The 22,351-nt window shown below is 34.8% G+C and overlaps 1 protein-coding gene and 1 non-coding gene across 2 annotated transcripts; both read right to left on the bottom strand.

Annotated features, from left to right (window-relative positions):
• Nucleotides 1-283: 283 nt before the first annotated feature.
• Nucleotides 284-390, bottom strand: LOC114174761 (small nucleolar RNA R71). Its single transcript, XR_003602724.1, has one exon. It is a non-coding gene; the product is annotated as a small nucleolar RNA R71 (small nucleolar RNA).
• A 13,243-nt stretch (nucleotides 391-13,633) lies between these two features.
• Nucleotides 13,634-21,706, bottom strand: LOC114173307 (RNA demethylase ALKBH10B-like). Its single transcript, XM_028057601.2, has 8 exons — nucleotides 20,657-21,706; nucleotides 20,354-20,476; nucleotides 19,967-20,058; nucleotides 19,713-19,830; nucleotides 18,506-18,628; nucleotides 15,798-15,910; nucleotides 15,539-15,693; nucleotides 13,634-14,568 (listed from the first exon to the last, which is right to left on the bottom strand). Exons 1-8 carry the CDS (start codon nucleotides 21,336-21,338, stop codon nucleotides 13,881-13,883), a joined length of 2,094 nt encoding a protein of 697 aa, XP_027913402.1. The 5' UTR covers nucleotides 21,339-21,706; the 3' UTR covers nucleotides 13,634-13,880.
• Nucleotides 21,707-22,351: the final 645 nt, after the last annotated feature.

Genomic DNA, 22,351 nt, shown 5'->3' on the forward strand with positions numbered 1-22,351 from the left:
ATTTTGAAATCAAGCCTACACTATTAGCAGTCATCCAGCAGAATCAATTTAGAGGTGCAGTTTCAGAGGATCCTAATTCTCATCTGGAGAATTTTTTGGCCATTTGTGATCCTTTGAAGATTAATGGAGTTTCAAATGATGCAATCCGCTTAAGGCTTTTTTCCTTTCTCATACGGGATAAAGCTAAAACTTGTTTCAAACACAACCTTAAGCCAGTATTTCTACATGGGAAGATATGGCTACAAAATTTGTAACAAAATACTTTCCTCCATCCAAGTTAGCGAGAATGAGAAATGAAATCACTACTTTTGTCCAACAAGAAACTGAATCTTTGTACGAGGCTTGGGAGAGGTACAATGAGCTCTTGAGGAAATGTGCACATCATGCTTTACCAGATTGGTTGCAAGTCCAAATATTCTATAATGGTCGTGCACCATCTTTTAAAGCAATTCCGGATGCGGCAAATGGAGGATTGTTTAATTTGAAAACACTTGAGGAAGCTTTGGAAACTCTTGAGTTAATGGCAAGTAATACAGTGAATATGCAGTTTGACTGGCAAAATAGAAAAGTTAAAGTGTTAGAGGTTAATACCTTGGATGCTATCCTTGCCCAAAACAAGTTGTTAACACAAAAAATTATTGAGTTGATGCAGAAGTTGGGTAATATGCAAGCAAAAGCAGTTAATACAACGCCTTATATGATTTTTGTGGAGGAATGCATCAAAATGGTAAGTGTCAAGTAACTCAACAAGAGGCGTAAGTGAATGCAATAGGCCAACAACAAAATCAGTTTGCTAATAATTTTTCAAATTGGAAAAGCCTACCAAACAAACCTTGGAGTGCTTCGAACAAATCCAATCAACCAAGGCCTTCTTATCAATATCAAGCACAATCTAGTAACCAAGGAAACAATGTCTGCTTTGGAGAGTGTTGTGGAGAAATTAATGGAGCATACTTCTAATTTCATGAATAAGACAATGACTAATCTCAACAACCAGGAAGCTTCAATTTGGAAGTTGAAGAATCAAATTCAGAGAGGCCTCTTGGAACATTCCTAGTGACACCATTCCAAACACAAAGGAGCAATGTAAGGCAATTCAATTGATGAGTGGGAGGTTGGTAGAAAATGAGAAAAATAGTGATATGAGTTGTGAGAAAAATGCACGAGGAGATGAGATTGTAAAAGAGAGTGAAAAAAATGTCCGTAAAAATTGTGAGAAGAATAGTGAAAGAGAAAAAAATGAAGAGAGTGAAAAAGGAAAAATGAGAGAACATGTTCCTACTATTCCATTCCCTCAAAGGTTGAAGAAGAAAGACCCAGAGAAACAATTTGCAAGATTTCTTGATGTCTTTAAGAAGCTCCACATTAATATCGCATTTGCGGAGGCATTAGAGAAAATACCAAGCTACGCTAGATTTATGAAGGACTTATTGTCTAAGAAAAGGAAGCTTCAAGAAGATGAAACCACAATGCTCACAACGGAGTGTAGTGCAATAATTAAACAAAAGTTACCTCCCAAGTTGAAGGATCCAGGAAGCTTTGTGATTCCATGTGAGGTTGGAAATATAGTGGTGAGCAAGGCATTGTGTGATCTTGGAGCAAGCATCAATTTGATGCCTTTATCCATTTTTAGAAGATTGGGTATTGGAGAAGTGAAGCCCACTATGATAACTCTCCAATTAGCATATCGTTCAGTGGCTTATTATAAGACCCGGGAAAAATTAATTAATTAATTAATTAATGCGGGTAGAAGGCGTCTTTATGATATTTATTGTTGTTTAAGGTGACATGGAAAAGTACTAGCTCATGTGGTTGAGAGTACTTTAGTTTGTGTGAGAGGACTTGGGTTTGAGTCCTATGTATGCCAATTATGTGTTGTTATTTTATTATTGCCTTTTTATAATATGTATGAGTATGGGATTAATGAGGTAAACTATTTTGATGGGAGGGTATCATCAAATGTGATTTGGTATAGTGGTTGTGCTTTGGCCTTATGAGTGGAAGGTCATGAGTTCAAACCTTGGTGGGTAAAGCATAAGCTTTATTTTTTCTAATTATTAGTTGTGGCATGAAGGTGAAGGGGTAAAGAAAACCTAGCAGAAGGGTAACTAGTGTAGGTGTTGAAAAATCACTCACTTAGGGACTTGAATAGCCAGCCATTAAGCCCACACAAAAGCCAATCCCGTTTTATTTTTAAAACCAATTTTAAAGGCACCTATAAAAGCAAAAATTTAGGTAAAGGGAAAGGTTTTGGCAATTGTGGTGGACTACTGTAGTGAGAAGCACGAATTGGAGAGTGTGAGGAGAGTTGAGAGTGTGCAAGGGCTGGACCAAGAAGGAGAGCGCGAATCTAGGATTCCTCATCTCAAACTTTAATCCAATAATCCAGGTTAGGGGAGTTGTACTCTGCGTATGTCAATAATCTGTTCAGTGTTATGATTTTGAGTTCCAATTGGTTCCTGTTTGATTGGGAAACATTCGTACCTGATGTGCTGGGATTGGAAATTGGGGTAATTGAGTTCGGGTGCATGATTATGTATGGGTAATGTGTTGTGGGAGGAGGGTTTTGGTCCTTCAGGTTATTGATGATTGTATGCTCGAATGTGGTTGTCAAGATGTGTGAAAAGCATGGTTCTGTGTGCTAATTGCTAATATAATTACATTGGTATCGATTGCATGTTTTGGGGTATATGTTTGGGTATGGTTTGACACTGTTTTGGGTAAAATCTGTGTGTGACAGTGAGGGAACTCTGCAAGCCTCGCCCAAGCGAGTCTATCTCGTCTAGGCAAGAGTTGCAGAACCTCACGTCTGAGTTGGGGTCGCGCTGCTCGCCCAGTCGACCTTGGTTTGGTGTTGAGCGACTTAGTCTCGCTCAGGCGAGGGACAACTCGCCTAAGCGAGGTCGCGAGGAAACTTGAGCGCTTTTGAGCGTGATATCTCACCCAAGCGAGAAGTATTGGTGTTTTGAACGACTCAGTCTCGCTCAGGCAAGGGACATTCGCCTGAGCGAGGTCGCGATGTGAAATGACGTGGTTAAGTGGTTCCTCGTCTAGGCGAGGGGAGGGTGTTGCTTTGAGCGATGGTGCAACTCGCCCAGGCGAGGGAATCTCGCCTAAGCGAGATAACGTGTAATTGTGGTTTTTTAAACTCGCCCAAGCGACACGAACTAGCCTAAGCGAAGCAGAGGGCTTAGCTTGGGCGAGGGGTCCCTAGTTTAAGTGAGTTTATGTGAACTATTTTGTTTTTATGTGCTTGTGAGTGTGTTTTGGTTGTTTATCATAAGGATCGATTGTATATGCATGTGGTGTGATGTTTGGACTTGAAGGACTAAGTCCAATAGGGGTTTGGGATGTGCTCGGAGGTTGGACACATGATGGGCATGGAACTGGTGGAGTTCCCGTCGGCTACTAATGGGCGAGGAGTCCTTAGTATGGTGATTGCATGTGTCGGGCGCACGATGGGCAAGGAACTGTGATGTTCCCGTTGGCTACTATTGGGTGAGGAGTCCATAGTATGGTGATTGCGTGCGTGCCAGGGTCCAAGTGTGAGACTTGGATGTTTATACTACAGGCGAGGAGTCTGTAGGGCAGGACTATGAGCGGGATAAGCTCATAGGGTTGGACCACGAATGAGTTAGTTTTGTGGGAGCACAAGAAAGTCCCAAGACCTAGTTCATGCATATGACTCATGAAGGACTATGAGGTCATGGTTGGGCGATTTGGAAATTATGAGTTTTGTACTTATGTTGTTTTGGGTTGGGAAACATGTTTATTTCATATATTTGTTTATACTTTATTGTGCATAGCTCACCCTATCTGTGTGTATGTAGCGATGATCGGATATCTTGTTATCCGAGAATAGATGATTTGACAGGTGAGCCAGGAGACGGTTAGACTCGGAGCGTGGGCTAGCTTGGGATTTTTGTACATGTATTTATTATTTTAGTTTGAGATAATTATGTAATCATTTCGGGAGCCAATGAATTTTAATTCAGTTTTATTATTATGGACTCTTGGTTTATGACTGTTATATTAAAGTTTTAATTTTCCTATGTTTTTGGGAAATAGATTTATTAAATGTGGACTTTATTTTAAATTTGGAATTATTTATTAAAAAAAATTTGTAATATTCCTTAGGGATGTTACACTTATCCTTATGGAGTAGTGGAGGACGTCTTAGTAAAGGTTGATAAATTTATCTTTCCAGTGGATTTTGTGGTCCTTGACACAGAAGAAGATGCTAATGTCCCAATTATATTGGGAAGACCATTTTTAGCCACGGGAAGAGCATTGATAGATGTACAAGGTGAATTGATGTTAAAAGTAGCTGATGACAAAGTCACATTCTCTATAAATGAAGCAGTAAAACACAAGGTGGACAAGAAGGATTGTTTTCGGGTTGGAATAATTGAGTCTCTTGTGTTAGAGAAAATGGATAATCATGTGAGGAAAAATCCATTAGAGAGAACTTTGTTATCTAGAATGCAAACAAAGGAGTTGAGTGAAGAAGTGAGTGATAAAGAAGTGGTACATTGCGCATATCAACTAGAAGTTCTCAAGCCATTGTTCAGTACTACAGGAAGAATAGACCTAAACAAGAGTGAAGGTGGAGGTGAAGAGACATCCAAGGACGTCAAGCCATGATCAATCCATTGGATTCTCTTAATGCAAGAGTTTGACATGGAAATCCGAGATAAGCAAGGGAAACAACATTTGATAACTGATTACCTTTCAAGACTAAAGTTTAATAAGGATGACCAGGATGTTCAACCTATTTTAGTGGTGTTTCTAGATGAGAAGTTTCTAGTTATTAATACTTTGCCATGGGGTTGCAGACTTTGCTAATTTTAAAGCAGCAACAACCTCGTCATTTCACAAGCAAAGCTACTTTCAACGTCGACAACAATGCACTGGTTCCACCATCAGTAATTTTGTGAGTTATATCCCTTCTATTCTTAATTATTTTGTTTATGTTTGGGACAACTTAGACATCTAAACATGGGAGAGTCACTTGCATGTTAGTTGTTGCATTTCATTTGTATAGTATACACATCAATCTAACTCAAGTCTAAGTTTATTCAATTATATTTTGGGAAGCACATTAGATAATTATTGGGGAACTCACACACTACACAAGAGGAGGTCTTGACACTTGACATGTAAGGAAGATATTTTTTTAGTGATAGACTTAAAGAGGTTCTTTTTAGGTTTCTAAGGTGACACCTACTGCATTTGGTTACGGGAGAAATGTCTATCAATTTCACAATATAAAAAATGAAAAAAAAAGAAAAAGAAAAAAAAAAAGAGGAGAGTATAATTATTAATATTAATAAATGAAATGGGCATCCCTTTAAGACTGTTAGTTACTGGAAAAAGAGACACTCCTTTGAGACTGGTGTGGTAAGTGCAAAGCATTTGAGTGGAGGATCCATGCTTAGTTAGCAGGTAAGTATTTTCTAGGCTAGAAACCTAAGAAGATATGCTTTTTGTAGAGAACTTTAAGAACACATCAAAGATTCTCCTCCTTAGTGTCTTGTGTCTTTACTCATTGATTAAATTGCACTTAGGGACCTAACATATGTGGAATGTGTGTATCTATAATATTTTTGGATGAATTTAGCTTTGAGATTAGATACTAACTCATCATTCTATTTGCATTTGTTATGTTGTTTCACTACATTTTCTTTGCTTGAGGATAAGCAAAAGTCTAAGCTTGGGAGAATTTGATGAGCAAATAATATATATATGTATATTCATGCATTAGATTAGGGCATTTTTATTCATTTGTGCATTATTGGACTAATTTCATCATGCATTATCTAGTTTCAGATAATACATTTGGATTGGTGCATTGTTTGAGTAAACAAGTCTAAAGTGAGTAAGTTAGACACAAAATAACATGTTCCACAAGTGTCTGGCGGAGTCTTCCACGACTTGTGAATTTGGCTTCAAAAATGCGAGTTTCAAAACAGCTTGTTCCACATGTGCCTGGTGGATTTTTCCACGACTTGTGGTTTTTGCTTCAAATTGGAGGATATAAAACAGTGTGTTCCACAGGTGCCTGATGGGTTTTTCCATGACCTGTGAAGTTTACTTTAGAAGATCATGCGCAAAACAGTGTGTTCCACAAGTGGCCTATGGATTCTTCCACAACCTGTGGATTTTTCAACGAGAAATTTAAAAATTACGTGGACTGACAAAGATTTAAAAGGAAAAGAAAATATAAAGAGGTGAGATAGGGGGAAACGGTTAGAGGAGAGAGAAAATCACATCAACAAAGGAGAGAACGTGGGAAAAGATAAAAGGAAGGCGTTCACGAAAAAAACTTCTTCTTTCTCCTCTCTGTTTTTCGTTAGTTGCTTGGCCTACCGTTTGGAGTTTTTCTTTTCATTATGCATAACTAATTTCCTTTTGTTGGAGGATTGATGTAAGACTTTGGATTATAAGTTCTACTCTTTACATTTGACGTTTTGTTAATGTTCTTCATCTCAGTGCTCTATTTATGGTTTTATCGTTTATTTATGAGCAATTTTGCAATTGGGAAATTGAGGACTGCTTGCGATTATAAACAAGACAGGTTAGATTATGTCACAATTGGAAAATTGGGCATATTTAATTAGTTTGCAATAGAGATGATTATTGATTTTTCATGATTTTATTGAATTTTTGTAAAGTGCCTAAGGAATTGGGGGTTCGAATTCTATGAATAGATTTTACCTACTAAGGGATTAGGGGTAAAACAACTCTCAGTAAACTCAAGTGGATGATTACATTACTTCCATCGATTGGAAAGGAGTAGAATTCTATAGGAAAAAGTACGAAATCAATCCTATAACGCTTCTTCTATTGATTAAAGTTTTTGTTATAAATTTTATGCTTGCAATTCTATTGATTCGCATTTGCTCAAAATTATGTAAATTAGGAATCTAGTATTCAACAAGTCAATCCCAAAGGACGATATTTTATTACTACATTAATGATTTGTTCACTTGCCAAACGTTCATCATTGTGTTTGTTCGTAAAGAAGTTTCTGATGTTGTCTTACTTTTATTTCGTAATTGATAGTTTAGTAAAGTTTTTTTTTCTTAGAAACTATTCTTTTGTATGCGCTTATGTTCTCCTTCTTATGTTAAAGTTTAAACTTTTGTTCATTGTCTTCTTCTTCTTTGATTTATTCTTCTAAAATTTTTAGAAGATATTAAAGAGAAGACCAAATAGCTCTTGAAGATCAACATGATGTTTTCAAGCAAAAGGATAAATATAAGTTTTAAAAGGTTTGATTTTCAAAAGGTACAATTTTTATCATTTCATTATTTTGTTTAAAGGTTAAGTTTTCCTTCTTCTTGAAGGTTAGGTATTATGTAATCCAATGTCTTTTTTATCTTCGTTCTTGAATTGGATTTTCTGGTACGTAAGTATGCTCTCTTTCTCATTTTCTTCTCAATTGGTGTTGGAATGTGATGCACACAGTGCAAAATAGTTGTGGGTTGGAGGAAAGGGGGCATTTTTGTTTATTATATTGCTTCTAAAATTTATTTATGCTTTTGTTATTTTTTTACTAGTTTTAAATATGTTTTCATTCCCTTTTTGTATATTAATGTTGAAGTAATGTTCTTCTTTTTCTGATTTTAGCAGACTTTTATTGAGGTTTATAGCTTCAATGGAAGTATTTTTTATCCAGACGCAAGAGGCATGTCTAGAAGTCAAAGGAATGAATCCTATAACAAAAGAAAACATTTGGGAATTGAAAAGACTTGAAAAAACAAACTATTATTACAATAACAAAAAGCAAATGTCGAGTTGAAAAATGAAAAGACAAGTTACCATTACAACAACAAAAGTAAACGTAATAATTGAAAAATGAAAAGACTTGAAAAGACAAGTTATTATTACAATAACAAAAACAAACGTCAAAATTGGAAATTGAAAAGACTTGAAAAGACTAGTTATCATCTATATTCATTGATAGTGGTAAACATTTAATTCTATATCATTTTGTATCTTTATATGAATACTAACCCACTGATTTCATACAACACTTTTAACATAATATATGATAATGAAAACCAATATTCAATACTTAAAAAAATAATTTAATTAAATTATTACAATAAAAAATTGTTTGAAAAATAAAAAGACTTGAAAATACAAGTTATTATTCCAATAATAAATGCAAACGCCAAGTTGAAAAATGAAAACACAAATAACAAAAGTGATAACTCAATTTCTATACCTTCATATTGAAGCTTATTGCCCTCACTTGCCATTTTAGTTTCCTTTATCTTTCAATTTTAGCTTAAAAATGTGATATTTTAAAGTTGTTTTCAGAATCTGCAGTATCGCCTGGCGGTATTTATTACCATCCGGCACATCTTAAAGGATCATTTTCCACTGTCACATTCTCGCCTGGCGCTACCCTACTGCCGCCAGGCGCGGCGGAAAAACGCTGATTTTTCAGCACTGACCTTTGCTGCTTGTTTTGATCATAACTTTCTCTACAGGTGTCCAAATGAGTTGGTTCTTGTTGTGTTGGATTCTACACTCAAAGAGCTTTAATTGAAGTGGTAGAAAGCAATTTTTGGAATTTTGTGCGAGATGCAGTTTACTCTGGAAGATGGCAGCAGTTACAAAGGCAAAAAAACCACCTCATGTTTTCGTTGAAAATTTGGTGCATTTAGCAAAGCCTTGAAGTAGACCCTTTCTTCACCTAATGGGCTTCTTCTCTGCACATGGAATGGCCCAAAAAAGGGAGCTGATCTAGGGTTAGCTACCATTGCCAAATCAGGAGACAAAACAGAAGAAAATTATGTTTGGACGAGCAGCACACACACTCAAAAAAGGAGAATCAGCTTTTGCAGCTTTTGGCAGGATTTTGTTGGAAATTTGGAGAGGCAATTGGGACAGAGTGGAGGGGGCTGGAATCTGGAAAAAGGGGGAATAGAGAGAGCAGGGGAGCTCTCGAGTTTTTCTTTGGGGTTCTATGGGATTTTCAATACAATGTTAATTTTTGCACAATTCTATATGACTGATATTTTGGGATTGGTTTTACTAGACTGAAATATGAAGATCATGGCACTGTTTTATTGCTTTGAGGGTATCATGCATTAGGAATATTTCTTCGCTAGTGGCTTGTGTTTCATCATTCAACAATGCTCAACTCACTCAACTTGTTCAAACTAACATGTTTTTGTTGTCCCAAATCTGCTATCATTTACCACTTTCAGTGACCAGTTTGCACTTGTAACAGCCTAGGATCCACTCATTCATGCATATCAACTTGTACTTGTGTGAAGCTTATCTTGCATTCATTTTTAGCAGCATTTATGGTCCACTGTTATTGCTCAATTCTGATTCTGCAGTCATGCATTTAGGTTGTTGCAAGCTCTAATTTCTCTGATACCATATTCTTTCAGTTTTTTTTCAAACAACAACAACATTAGTGTATTATGTGTAGGGGCTGCATTCGCAATAATTTGAGCGTGGCTGCATTTGACTGAATTGCAGCTACGCATTCATGCATGCTTTATTTCATCTAGGTTCACTTTCACTCTCTTTTTAGATCTAATGCACCATCCACCATTCCCATTCAGATTCCATATCACATCATGCATTCTGCATTGCATTTATTCTTGTCATGGCATACTCGTAATTCAGTTTAAATTCTTGCATGTAGTTTAGTTTAATTTGTGGAGTTAATCTTTAGTCTTGAATTATTTCTTTTTGTTTGAATTATATGTGTAACAGTCTAGTATTTTAAATGAATTTAGTTTTCTTAGTTTAGTACTTTTTAATTGCTTTTATTTCAGTTTTATTATCTATCTTTTATGCTTTAAAAAATCTCCCAAAAACATGTATTTAGCATTCAATCCACTCATTGCATTGGCTCCGTTCTTGGACTGACCTAAGTTGATCCTTATACTGCATTAGTAAAGGGTGATTAATTCAGTTTGTTTGGGACAGTTTAGGCGACAAAAGTTGTCTACCAAAAAGTCAATGTCAAAATTGTAAAATTAAAAGACTTGAAAAGACAAGTTATTATTACAATAACAAAAGCAAATGACAAATTGAAAAATGAAAAGACAAGTTATCATTACAATCATAAAAGTAAACGTCAAAATTAAAAAATGAAAAGAATTGAAAAGACAAGTTATTATTACAATAGCAAAAGAAAACGTTATAATTGAAAATTATAAAGACTTGAAAAGACAAGTTATCATCTATATTCAATGATAGTAGTAAGCATTTAATTCTATATCATTTTGTATTTTTAAATGAATACTAACCTACTCATTTCATACAACACTTTTAACACAATATCTTATAATGAAAACCAATAGTCAATACTTAAAAAAATAATTTAATTAAATTATTACAATAATAAAACGTTTGAAAAATGAAAAAACTTGAAAAGACAAGTTATTATTACAATGTGATTAAGCAATGGAAGAAAAAGAATCAAACATTTTCTTCTTCCCGTTAAGCTTTATTTCTACGTTTTCTAGGTTTTGTTTTCTTATTTGATTTTATTTCATGGTTCTTAGGTTTTTTGGTTTTGTAGTTGGAATTGAAATCAAAGAAGTCTACTATATCACTAAGAAAATATACCATCTACTATATCACTAAGAAAATATACCATTAATGCAATTACTAATGTGGCCAATCTTCTTTTTATGACATCTGTCAAAAATCAGGATATTTCCGTAATTATTGTTGGATCCAATTTCTTCTCCTCTTGACACATGTCTAAGGACTTTTATGTAATTTTATTTTGAGCGCCAATTTTTAAAATAAAGCAACCATGCCAATTTTTAAAATAAAGCAACCATGATGTGATGGAAGATGTGACCAATGATATGATGGAGCAATGGAAGAAAAAGAAGCAAAGCATGATGTGATGGAGCAATGGAAGGAAAACAAGCAAACATTTTCTTCTTCCCGTTAAGCTTTATTTCTAGGTTTCTAGGTTTTGTTTTCTTATTTGATTTTATTTCTTGGTTCTTAGGTTTTTTGGTTTTGCAGTTGGGATTGAAATCGAAGAAGTCTATTATAACTTTAAGAAAATACACCATCTATTATCTACTATATCACTAAAAGAATATATCGTTAATATAATTACTAATGTGAGCCATCTTCTTTTTTTAACACATGTAAAAAATTAGGGTATTTTTGTAATTAAATTATGATCCAATTTCTTCTCCTCTTGACACATGTATAAGGGCTTTTATGTAATTTTATTTTGAACGCCAATTTTTAAAATAAAGCAACCATGATGTGATGGAAGATGTGACCAATAATGATGTGATGGAGCAATGGAAGAAAAAGAAGCAAAATTTTTCTTCTTCCGTTAAGCTTTATTTTTAGGTTTTCTAGGTTTTGTTTTCTTATTTGATTTTACTTCATGGTTCTTAGGTTTTTTTGTTTTGCAGTTGGGATTGAAATCGAAAAAGTCTACTATATCACTAAGAAAATATACCATATACTATCTACTATATCACTAAGAAAACATATCATTGTTGCAATTACTTGTATGAACCATCTTCTTTTTTTGACACATGTCAAAAATCAGGGTATTTCCGTAATTATCGTATGATTCAATTTCTTCTCCTCTTGACACATGTATAAGGACTTTTATGTAATTTTATTTTGAGCGCTAATTTTTAAAATAAAGCAACCATGATGTGATGGAAGATGTGACCAATGATTTGATGGAGTAATGGAAGAAAAAGAAGCAACCTAGATGTGATGGAGCAATGGAAGAAAAAGAAGCAAACCAATGATGTGATGGAGCAATGGAACTACAATGATGGTGGAAGGCCCAACAATGCTAGTATACTTTTTCAAGTGCTAGATGATTGGTGTTCAACGTACTTTCAAATGTTATTTTTTTCATCATAAACTCATTAACGTGACTACATAGTGAAATGTAATTGGTTAACTGCTTTTATTTATCTACTCAACAATGTATATAGCATAAATATAAGTAGTTGGTTTTGCATATGTTTACGAATTTTAAGATATCAAGAAGTACATTGTAATTTTTTTCTTCAAAATTTATATGATGGGGATCAATATTTTTTTATTTCTCGAGTATTATTATTTTTATATTATTCCATAGATCAACAAGGCCATAGTTGGCGCTGATAGGAAGGAGTTGATGAGAAAATTGTCAAAGTTTATATATGATAAGAAAAAGACTTTAGAGGTGAGAAATTACTTGATCTTAATACCATCCATCATGTTATCTTAAAGGTCATAAATATTATGTGATTAATTTCATAGTTCTTATCAATTTAACTTTATACTCTTATTTTTCAGATTTATATAATTATTGTTCTACTTTTGGAAAATATAACATCTAATATTATGTGGTGAATTGCACCTATACTTGGTGCAATATGTTGGTTTTAAAAGAGGGTATTACTTGAATGACTAGCAAAATTTGTTGGCTTGATTTGCATAAAACCAGAAAAGTTTTGGCTGAATGTTGCTATGGATGATGTTTTTGCACAACTACGTTCAAAGGAGGCCTCAAATGGAGTAGTTGTTAATTATGATGAAATTGAAGTTGCCACTTGAGACTTCTGCCAAGTGTTATGATGTCATACTACATAATGTATTTTGATTTTATTATAATATCTTTCTATTCTTTCTTACTAATAAACTCAATGATTTTCTTCTAATGGGTGACGTTACTATGGGTAAATAGTTGTTACATTCTTATAGAGAAATCAAAATATGTAATAAATTAGTTTGATTTTAATAAAATATTTATAAGATTTATGTTTAATCCTTTTCCTTTATACAATGACTTCATTGATAACAATGTCTGTATGTATTTATGTTCAAAAAAAATTCAATTTCAATTTTATGTTACTCTAACTTATTTTAATAGGAATTACATCTCACAATAAGTTTGCATGTTACTTTAACTTCATTATTGATACATCCATGTCACTTTTGTTTAGAATATTTTAAGTTTAACTTTTTCTTTTTTGATTCAATATGTCAACCCCTGTTTAATATTTTTCTTCTAAGTTGTCTATATGTCTATATATACATGTGTTTTTATTTAAAAATCTTTAACATCCACTTCATGTTATATTTATTTGTACGGAATCAAATCAACAATATTCCTACATCTTACTTTAACAATCACTTATGCATACACATTTCATTTTAATATAATATATAAATCAAAATTTTAATTATAAATTTTGATCATTTAACAATATTATTTTACTACACATCACTAATCATTAGTCAATTAGTGTAAATTTTATAATTTAAAACAAAAAAAATCCAAATTTATTATTTTTTATATTATTAATATTGGTATTATTGTTATTATTAATATTATTATTATTATTAATATTATCATTAGTATATAATCTATTATTATTATTATTATTATTATTTTAATTATATTTTCTATAATCCACTACTTTAATATAAAGAAAAAAAAAAAATAATATTATTTATTTTCAATTACTTCCCTGTATATACTAAATTTCTTAATTCAAACCTAATAAGAAGATAAAAAGACGCACGAGTCTAAGTCTAATACTAATTGCTAAAAAACTAGTACAAGAAAACATTACTACGAACCGCAAAAATGTATAAAATAATTCAAAGGTAGGAAAAATGAAAATCTGAATTAAGAATGAGTTTCCCTTGCTTTAAAAAGTTAATATAATAAGACAACCAAAAAGGAATGGAGAAAACAAAAGGATTAAGAAGTGAACCAAAAAGCCCCACCTCCTTCCCTTGTTCTCTCTTTTGCAGTATCTTATCGTTTGACGTGTTCAATCTTGCCGCTCTTTACATTTGCTTCATACTCATAATGTTGCTACCATATCCTTTTCCTTCTTATCTCATGTAGTTCAATGGTTTGCATCGCTCGTGTCATTACTTTCGTCATCTTTCCCCACTACATCTTCCTCACCCTCAGTTCCATCTGCATTTCCATTGCATTCTTTCCCTACCATATTTCCATCCACCTTATCTTTTGGTGAGGAATTTGTAGTGTTATGGTTAGATTTCCAACTTTCCTTTCCCGGCGTGGCCGAAGTAGTTTCCCCGTTCAGGTTCCCGTCAGGTAAGTGTTGAGATGAAGTGGTGCCTGATCCAGGTGGAGGGAGGAATACTCCGGTGCCCGGAACAGGCATTCGTGGTGGTGGATGCCTTTGAGGAGCAGAGGCCCACCCGGTTGAACCAGGTGGAATTGGCACAGCGGTAGGAAATGAAATGGGAGGTGCAACTGCTGCTGGCACAAACAATGTCTGCATGCCGTTTGGAGGTGCTCGAATGGATGGCGGCGCCGGCAGTACTCCGGTTGCCGGAACAGTGGGATAATGCTTCGGACCTAATTGATGGCGCATGTGATTGGGAGTTCGGCTTGGTGGTGGTGTCCAATGAGACGTCACCGGCGGACCAAGTCGTTGTGAATCACTTGGCAGAGAACTTTTTGGTTGAGACTTTGTGAAGGTCACAAGTACCCGTTGTTTGGGAATGGAAGGAAGTGCATGTTTAGCTAGATCGGTTGATTTCCCTTGCATCACCAGAAGAGACCTTTGTTTGCCAGAAAAAATAGGTCATATAAGGAGAAAGCTCACCCAACAGCAAATTTAAAAATCACAGGACATGACAGACTATAATGTAGTATATAAAATTTATCTGACGTTAAAATCATAAAATTTTAACCACAAGAGAATTTTTGAATAAAAAATGAAAAGAAGTCTTTATAAACATAATAAATGCATTCTAATCCACACAAAAAAGATAATTAAAAAGTATCTGTCAGGGTGTGTATCCAGTATAGAATGAGATTAAAGGGCACAGCAAGCAACATTATGCTGCATGATCTGCTTATATAAGCATCAGCAAATGTAAAAGCAAAGAAAAATTCAAGTTCAACAAAAGCCTTATTCAAAAAACAAAAAGGCTGCAGTTGAAAAAGCTTCACTGCACTGACAAATATTGTCAGGCATATATCTCATGGCAGAAAAAACGCTTTCTATAACCAGAGTCAAACTACAATTACAATAATATAATAGAAACAGACTTCATCTTTAAGAAAGAATAAAAATCCTTAGAAAACTTATCTTCAACAGTGTATCAAAGGAACTAAAAATTATTGATTCACATTGCTTTATTTCAATTGGAGACAAACATCTAATTCATTAATTAACTAAACTATGTTGTTATTCATGGATTAACTCAACATCAAGACATATATTTATCAACTACAGACTTTAACATCAATAACTCACCTATCATCCAAAAAAAACTAAAGATCGAAGTCAAAATGAAGGCAATGAGGGCTTTGTTTTCCGGTGAATGTAGAATCTAATACCTACACTATGGACCTAACTAGATCTACGCCTAACCATAACTTGTAATACAAATAAATTGTTGAGCAGACAATTACGTATTGAATTAACACAATTTCATTGGCTTCTTTAATTTTAAAATGATCCTTTGGACAAATAAAAATATCAGAAGCACTCGCATAAAAATAGATAAGGTTAACAAATATTACCCTGGTACAAGAGAAAGCTTGACTGCACCCCTATAATCCCCAGGATGGTCCGAGACAATTATTCTCCCAAAAGTAATGTCACATTCAGTTAGGAAAAGCGTATAAACAGGCCTTCCAAACCAAGGTGGACAACTATTAGGCTGTGAATGATCACCCTACAGATTATTGCAATACCAAGTAACGTAAAAATATATTACACCATTATAAATTAAATTCCTTGCCCCCCACCCCCCAAAAAAACAAAGGAAGAAGAAGCAACCTCATTAAAGAAATCCACAACGCAAGCATCAGGCTTCACAGTCATCACTTGTGATGCAGCCAAGCGCTCAATAATATCTTGGAACAAAGAAGGTATAGATTCTACTTTCTTATCTGTCAGATTCAAATGGTGTGTAAGGCAACCGTAACTCATAAAAACAAAAACAAGACAAGTGATTTTTCATTGTCCTAATTTTGTAGGATATAGTCATTCATATAATGATGGGCAGGATTAGACTAACTTGGCCCCATAATAAGAGTCCAAGAACATAAAATAGAAATCTTAATATAAAATATAATCTTTCATGCATAATGGTGCTGAGACCCTGCATCTACTAGGCCCACTGACCATAGGTCGCGTAACAATACCCTCCACTTCAATAGTTGCCCTCAAAGTTGAAGTGATTGCTGAAAGAAAAGGAATAGCCGTGGGTTGAGAGGCTGGTGTTGGTTGTGTGATGGACCAATGTGGGGAAAGATGTGGGATTGATGAGTTGGGGTGATCTTGTGCATTGACCCAGGAGTTTAAAGAGCACCAACGGTTGCATTGGAAGTGTGCTTGGTACAGGTGGGATAAGTGAGATATGTGAAATAACTGAGACGATGTGGTCATTTGTGAGAGTTCTGATTGCATGATTTAGGTGGTATGGTACATTTGACAATGGGTTAACTTGGGTGGGGAGAAAAGTAGGAGGTATTGGGTAGAAATTCACTGGGTTAGATGGGTGAGTTAGAGGTAAAGAGGCGTGGAGTTGTCACTCAAGAGAGGGAGGAGTAGCTGAGGTGAGGGACGAAGAGAGCCCTTGGGAACTCCTGTCATTGTGAAGGGTTTTGAAAGTTTTCAGGAAAGAGCGTCTGTAACAACATTTGTTTTCTAGGTCTATAAAATATTTCAGACTGAAATCCTTGCAGTTTTGGATTTCCATTTTCATTGCTCTAGTGTTTGAATTGTTTGTCATCAATGAATTTAGGCTCTTTTGATCGGTATAAATTTGGAATGGTTCGCCTAAAAAGATTGTAGCCATTATTTTACATATGGCAAACATTTTGCAAACATACATGGAAGAGTTTTAGAGGAGTCTACACATCTTCTGCTGAAAAAGGCGAGCCGGAGGCCATTTTAGCTCGGAACTGCACCAATTGCCACAAAGGAGGTATCAAATTCTAGAATAAGTGGTTTAGAAAAATCTTCCAATGCTAGAGTGGAAAGTTTAGCCATGTGTTGTTGTAACTGCGTAACATTCATTGCGGCTTTTCAGACCAGGAAAATTTGTTTGAATGAAGATCAATGAAAGGAGTGCTGAGTGTGGTATAGTGATGCACGAATCATCTATAGAATGCACCAAAGCCTAGAAAACCATAGATCCCCATGAGAGTCCAATGGCTCTGGACATTGCAGAATAGCGTAAACTTTACCATCATCAGGAGAGACCGCAACTACTAAAAAATATGACCTAAAATTGCTTAGAATATTGTAGGTTCGAAACCAAGACAGGTAGACTAGAAGACTGTAGACTAGTATATATCATCAAAGAAAACCAATACAAGTAACTCAAGATGGGTCTTAGTAAATCATTCATTGCTGATTGGAATGCGGAGGGGACATTAGTTAGGCTAAAAGGCATAACTAAGAACTCATAGAGACCATCTGTTGTTTTGAAAGCAGTTTTGTGTCTGTCTTAGGGAACCACACAGATTTAGTGGTATCTGGAACACAAATCAATCTTAGAGAAATTGGTAGTAGTACCTAACTCATCAAATGGCTCATCAATAGTAGGAATTTGAAATTTGTCTTTAATTGTAACTATATTTAGTGATATGTAGTCAACACAAATGCGTCATGTACCAACTTTAGTTTTTCACTATTAATATCAGGGAAGAAAAGGGGGTGGTGTTGGAAGTGATTATAACCTTTAACATTTCATGAATAAAGGAAGTAATTTCTTTTATCTGAAAGTGAAGGTAAGGGTAAGGATAAGGGCGAATCTTTGTATGTGGTGAGTTAGGAAAAAGGATGATATAATGATCATAGGCCCAAGGAAGTAGAAGACCATGTGGTTTGGAAAAAATCTGGCATGTAGAAAAAGGATTATATAGGGATGGGAAGGGTGAGAAATGGGAGTAGCAGCAAGTTGTAAATGGTGAGCAAGGCGGGGTTGTAATATGTTGTGAGAACTGCCTATGTCAATTGAAATAGTGATTTCAATTGATGGTTGTCTTGAGCTTCCATACAAGCTTGCATAGATTTGTATAGCTCATGGATAGTTTTTTGAGGTAATTGGTATATTGGGAAGATTTGGGAAGCATGTAGGCTGGTCACAAAAGCACCACTTTGTAAGGCACCCGCTACTACCCTAAAAAGAAATGTCCAACAACGAAATAGAAAAGACAAACATCACACGGTATTCTATTGTCCTATCTTTGTAGGATAGAGTCACCCACACACATATCAATGGGACCTTGGCCCAAAAACAAGGGTTCACAAGGAAATAAAATAAAGATCCTAATTTAAAATATAATCCTTCATCCACGCTGGTGCTTGGACCTTGTGTTTACTAGGCCCAGTGATCGAGTAACATGGTGGAACTTCATCAATTGTTACTTGTACCACGAGAGGGTAGTGAAAGACAAATAGCATGGCTGCAAAGACAAAAATGCATGAACTATACTGATGATCTGTATAAAATAAATATGCATGAGATGACATGCCTTTGGAGATTCCAGTTACATTGTCCACATCGGGTGGTGCGTCAGCAATGGGAACACCTAACTGAATCATTTCCCTTCCACGTCCTTTTATAGGCCTCTTTGATACCACAAATGTCTGACTTCCTATTTAAGATAAATCATTAGCAATTAGCAGATATTAAAAGAAAAGGTATTTGCATTAGAGAAGCACCTGTAATGTTTTAGTAGCAAAATTAACTTCATTTATTCAAACATAATATATGTGTGTGTATGAGTAATGATATGGTAGATCTTTGGGAGCCATGTCCCAACAAATTGGAAAATACAACACTTCTGAATGAGTACTAATAGACAAGTTTAGAAAAATGGATTTACAACGAGAGAGACTCAACCTTCATTGGTTGTTAAAAAGGATTTCCATAATATAGGCGAAAATTCTAGGTTTGTAGAACAGTAACGAATACACAAAAAGAAGCATCCTTTCTTTACATCCTATAGATGAAATGAATGACCTCTTCTCTCATTCTTTAGGAAATTCAGTAACAGATCACATTCCATAAATGGAAAGTGGAAACCTACTCATTTTATAAGAAATATAATTAGCATTAAATGTTTCTTTGCCCATGTAAACTTTAAAGTTGCTTGAAAGGCAGAATTTTAAGAGGATAATTGGTTTTGGATAGAATTCTCAAGAGTGTAAATATAAAGTCAGGTCAAATAAGACTTTCACACAACTTTAGCACAGCATACCACACCACACGTTACTTGGTTTTAAGTATCTGAGTCCATCATACAAAATGACAGGGAAAAAGAGGAAGATCTAAGCCTTAGAACCGTGCAAGGTGAATTCTGATGGTGTTGGTGCTTATTGATGATAATTCATAATATTATTAAAATGGAAATCTATGTGTGTGTATTCGCAACAAGCTTAAGGGTCTGAAAATGCATATTGCAACAAGTATTTGACTCAGTTTAAGCAAAGGCTATTCTACCACTTTGCAATTGTTAGTTAGCATCATGGTGATTCCAAATAATTCTTTGTTGACAACTATTCAACTAGTAGAATGGAATACAGAAAAGTATATACCAGTATATTGTTATTTCTCACTGAACCGCCATTTTCAGAATATGGTCAAAGTCACTGAGTATTGCATACAAATCAATGAAAGTTTAAAAAAAGCAGTGACAGTTCCTCCCAGCATGCTAGCATGGGACACAGTACACTTACCTTGAAATTGTCCTCTTTTTCCAGCAACTCTCAGATCATTGACTAATGAAACAAGTTTTGAAACTTCCGTACCATCAATTAAATCTTCATATAACTTCAGTCCATCAACCACATTCACCTAACATATTAAAACAGGAACACTTTACAGATAGAATGTTAAAATAAGGAATGGAAGAAAATTTATGAGGTATTAGACATCAAGAAAGAAATAACAAGAAATGAATAAAAGCAAACTAACATTTAAAGGACCCTACCATCTTCCCATCAAACATCTCGTTGCCAGTAAAAGTTTTTCCCATGGTAGAAGCATTCTGATTTTGATTTTGCATAGAATGTGAATCATTTCCTGGAACACAGCACAGGAATCGAAATAATTGAATCAATATGCAAGGCGAATTAAGACTATATGCTGACTCTGATCCTATAATTGAATGTGACTCTACGTGTGAGACTGCAAGTAAGAGAGTGTTTTCATTTGGTATGCCAGTAAACAGGCATATAACATTGTATGCCAAAGGCAAACACAAGGAAGATCTGGGACACATCCTGAGCCTCATTTACTGATTTAAAAAATTAATGCATTAATCTAACATAGTCCTATACGTCCTCTAGATTTAATAACTGTTAGAAGTAACAAAAACCTTCAGAATTTGATGTACATTCTTCATTTACACCCGCAGCTTCACATTCTGAGCTAGACAGAGATCCTTGAGAATTCCCAGAGCCATTCAAAATGCCATCAAGTTGATCATTTGTAACAGCATCTGCCCAAGCAACCAAAATATGAGACCATATCTGAAACCATGATACATTCATCCATTCATATATATATATATATACACACACAAACATATATATAGATATATATACACACACACAAACATATATATATATATATACTACATAAATATATGAGTGTGTCTTCCAAAAGGTCCATTATTTACCTTTACTCTCCTCAGGAGATGCTATACTATTGTTATCCATGGTCCCAACCTTGCCACCAGAGTTAAGTTCTCCATTCTTATCAATCACACGAGTCCCTTTTTCCACACCTCCAGCAACAGCCACAGCATTTATCTCGCGACCAAAAGACCCTCCGTTAGAACTATAACCTTCCTTGGCAGCCTCATTCCTGGAATTATAACCTTCTTTGGCAACCTCATTCCTAGAATTATAACCTTCCTTGGAAGCCTCAGTCCTGTTCTGCCCTTGCCTAAACCCCGAACCGAACTTCCTAAACTCCTTGGAGCCAGTCTTTGCTGGATCCACAAACCTCTGCTGCCTCCTCCAGGCTACCTGCTGCAGTGCATATACAACCTCAGACACAGAAAAGTACTGCTGCATAAGCAGCACCTGGGTCCAATTACACCTCCTCTGCTGAATTGCCCCAACAACCATATCATACTCCCCAGGCTCACCAACAACACGCAAATGGTGGCACAAGGAGTCTATAATGGCATTCGCAGCGGCGAATTCACTGCGAAGCCAACCGATAAAACCATCCCTCTCATCAACAAACCACTGCTGATGGCGATACTGGATCTCACTGCCGCCACTGGCAGCACCACCGCCAGCCGGAAACTGCAGTTTTTCCGGCATGACCGCGTTTCCCGATGGCATTGCCATGAGAACTCGATGCCTACAATGCACTACACAGTACAGTCACATACAAAGCATACCCAGTGGAAAAAATGTGATTTTGTTTAGTGGGGTTTCAAATCCAGTGCAATTCAAGTGGATCCCACAAGATGGAATGCAAAATTGAGGGATTTTGAGGCTCAAAGGTGGAATATTGTTGATGAAGAAGACTTACACAGGAAGAATTGTGGGGTGTTTTTGATAGAGGAAGCGTGTGAGGGAATCTGGGAGAGATCTGAGAAACAAGTGTATGTGATGTAATGTTGTTGAGTTGAAAAGAAGGAAGAAGGTTGGTGTTGTTGAAGAAGGAAGATCTAGGGTTGGGTTAAGCTTATGTGCCAATGTTAAAGGAAAGATTATGAATTTTCATGGCTTATTCACCACGCATCCACCGTATAAATTCAATTAAATTAAATGCAATGTGCCTAATTTGTTGTTTTTTAATTATTATTTTATTAAGGTGTTGATTTAAGATTTTAGGAATATAGTTGTTTTATACATTTATTTTGTATGAAGTATAATATAACCATAAATAGAGACATTTTCTTCAGTGTAACCAGAATAAAGTTTGTTTTCTCTTAGTTGACTCAAACAAAAAAAAAAAAAATAGATATCATTGGGATCTGTATTGGCATACAAATATTAAGAGCAAATTATACTAAAATTCTTTATTGTAAATATGAATTTTGAGTTTGACTTTTTGTTTATTTACTTATAAGTGATATAAAAGTATAAATATAATATACAATTAATATATTAATATATAATGGGAGCATATAATGTGAATATACTTGTGTATTTGAGACAATAACCGTCATATTAATTAATATTAAAATATATTTAATATATAAAGGGAATGTCTTTAGTGCCACTATACTTATTGACATGAGAATAATAATAACTATGACATTAATCAAAATTAAAAATATAATAAAGAGATAAAATTAAAATACATAAAAACACTAAATTAAAATTTACATTCATTAAATAATGAATGGAAA

This window comes from Vigna unguiculata, chromosome 2 (assembly GCF_037176805.1).
Source record: "Vigna unguiculata cultivar grain cowpea cultivar isolate G323 ecotype 2 chromosome 2, ASM3717680v1, whole genome shotgun sequence".
NCBI lineage: Eukaryota > Viridiplantae > Streptophyta > Magnoliopsida > Fabales > Fabaceae > Vigna > Vigna unguiculata.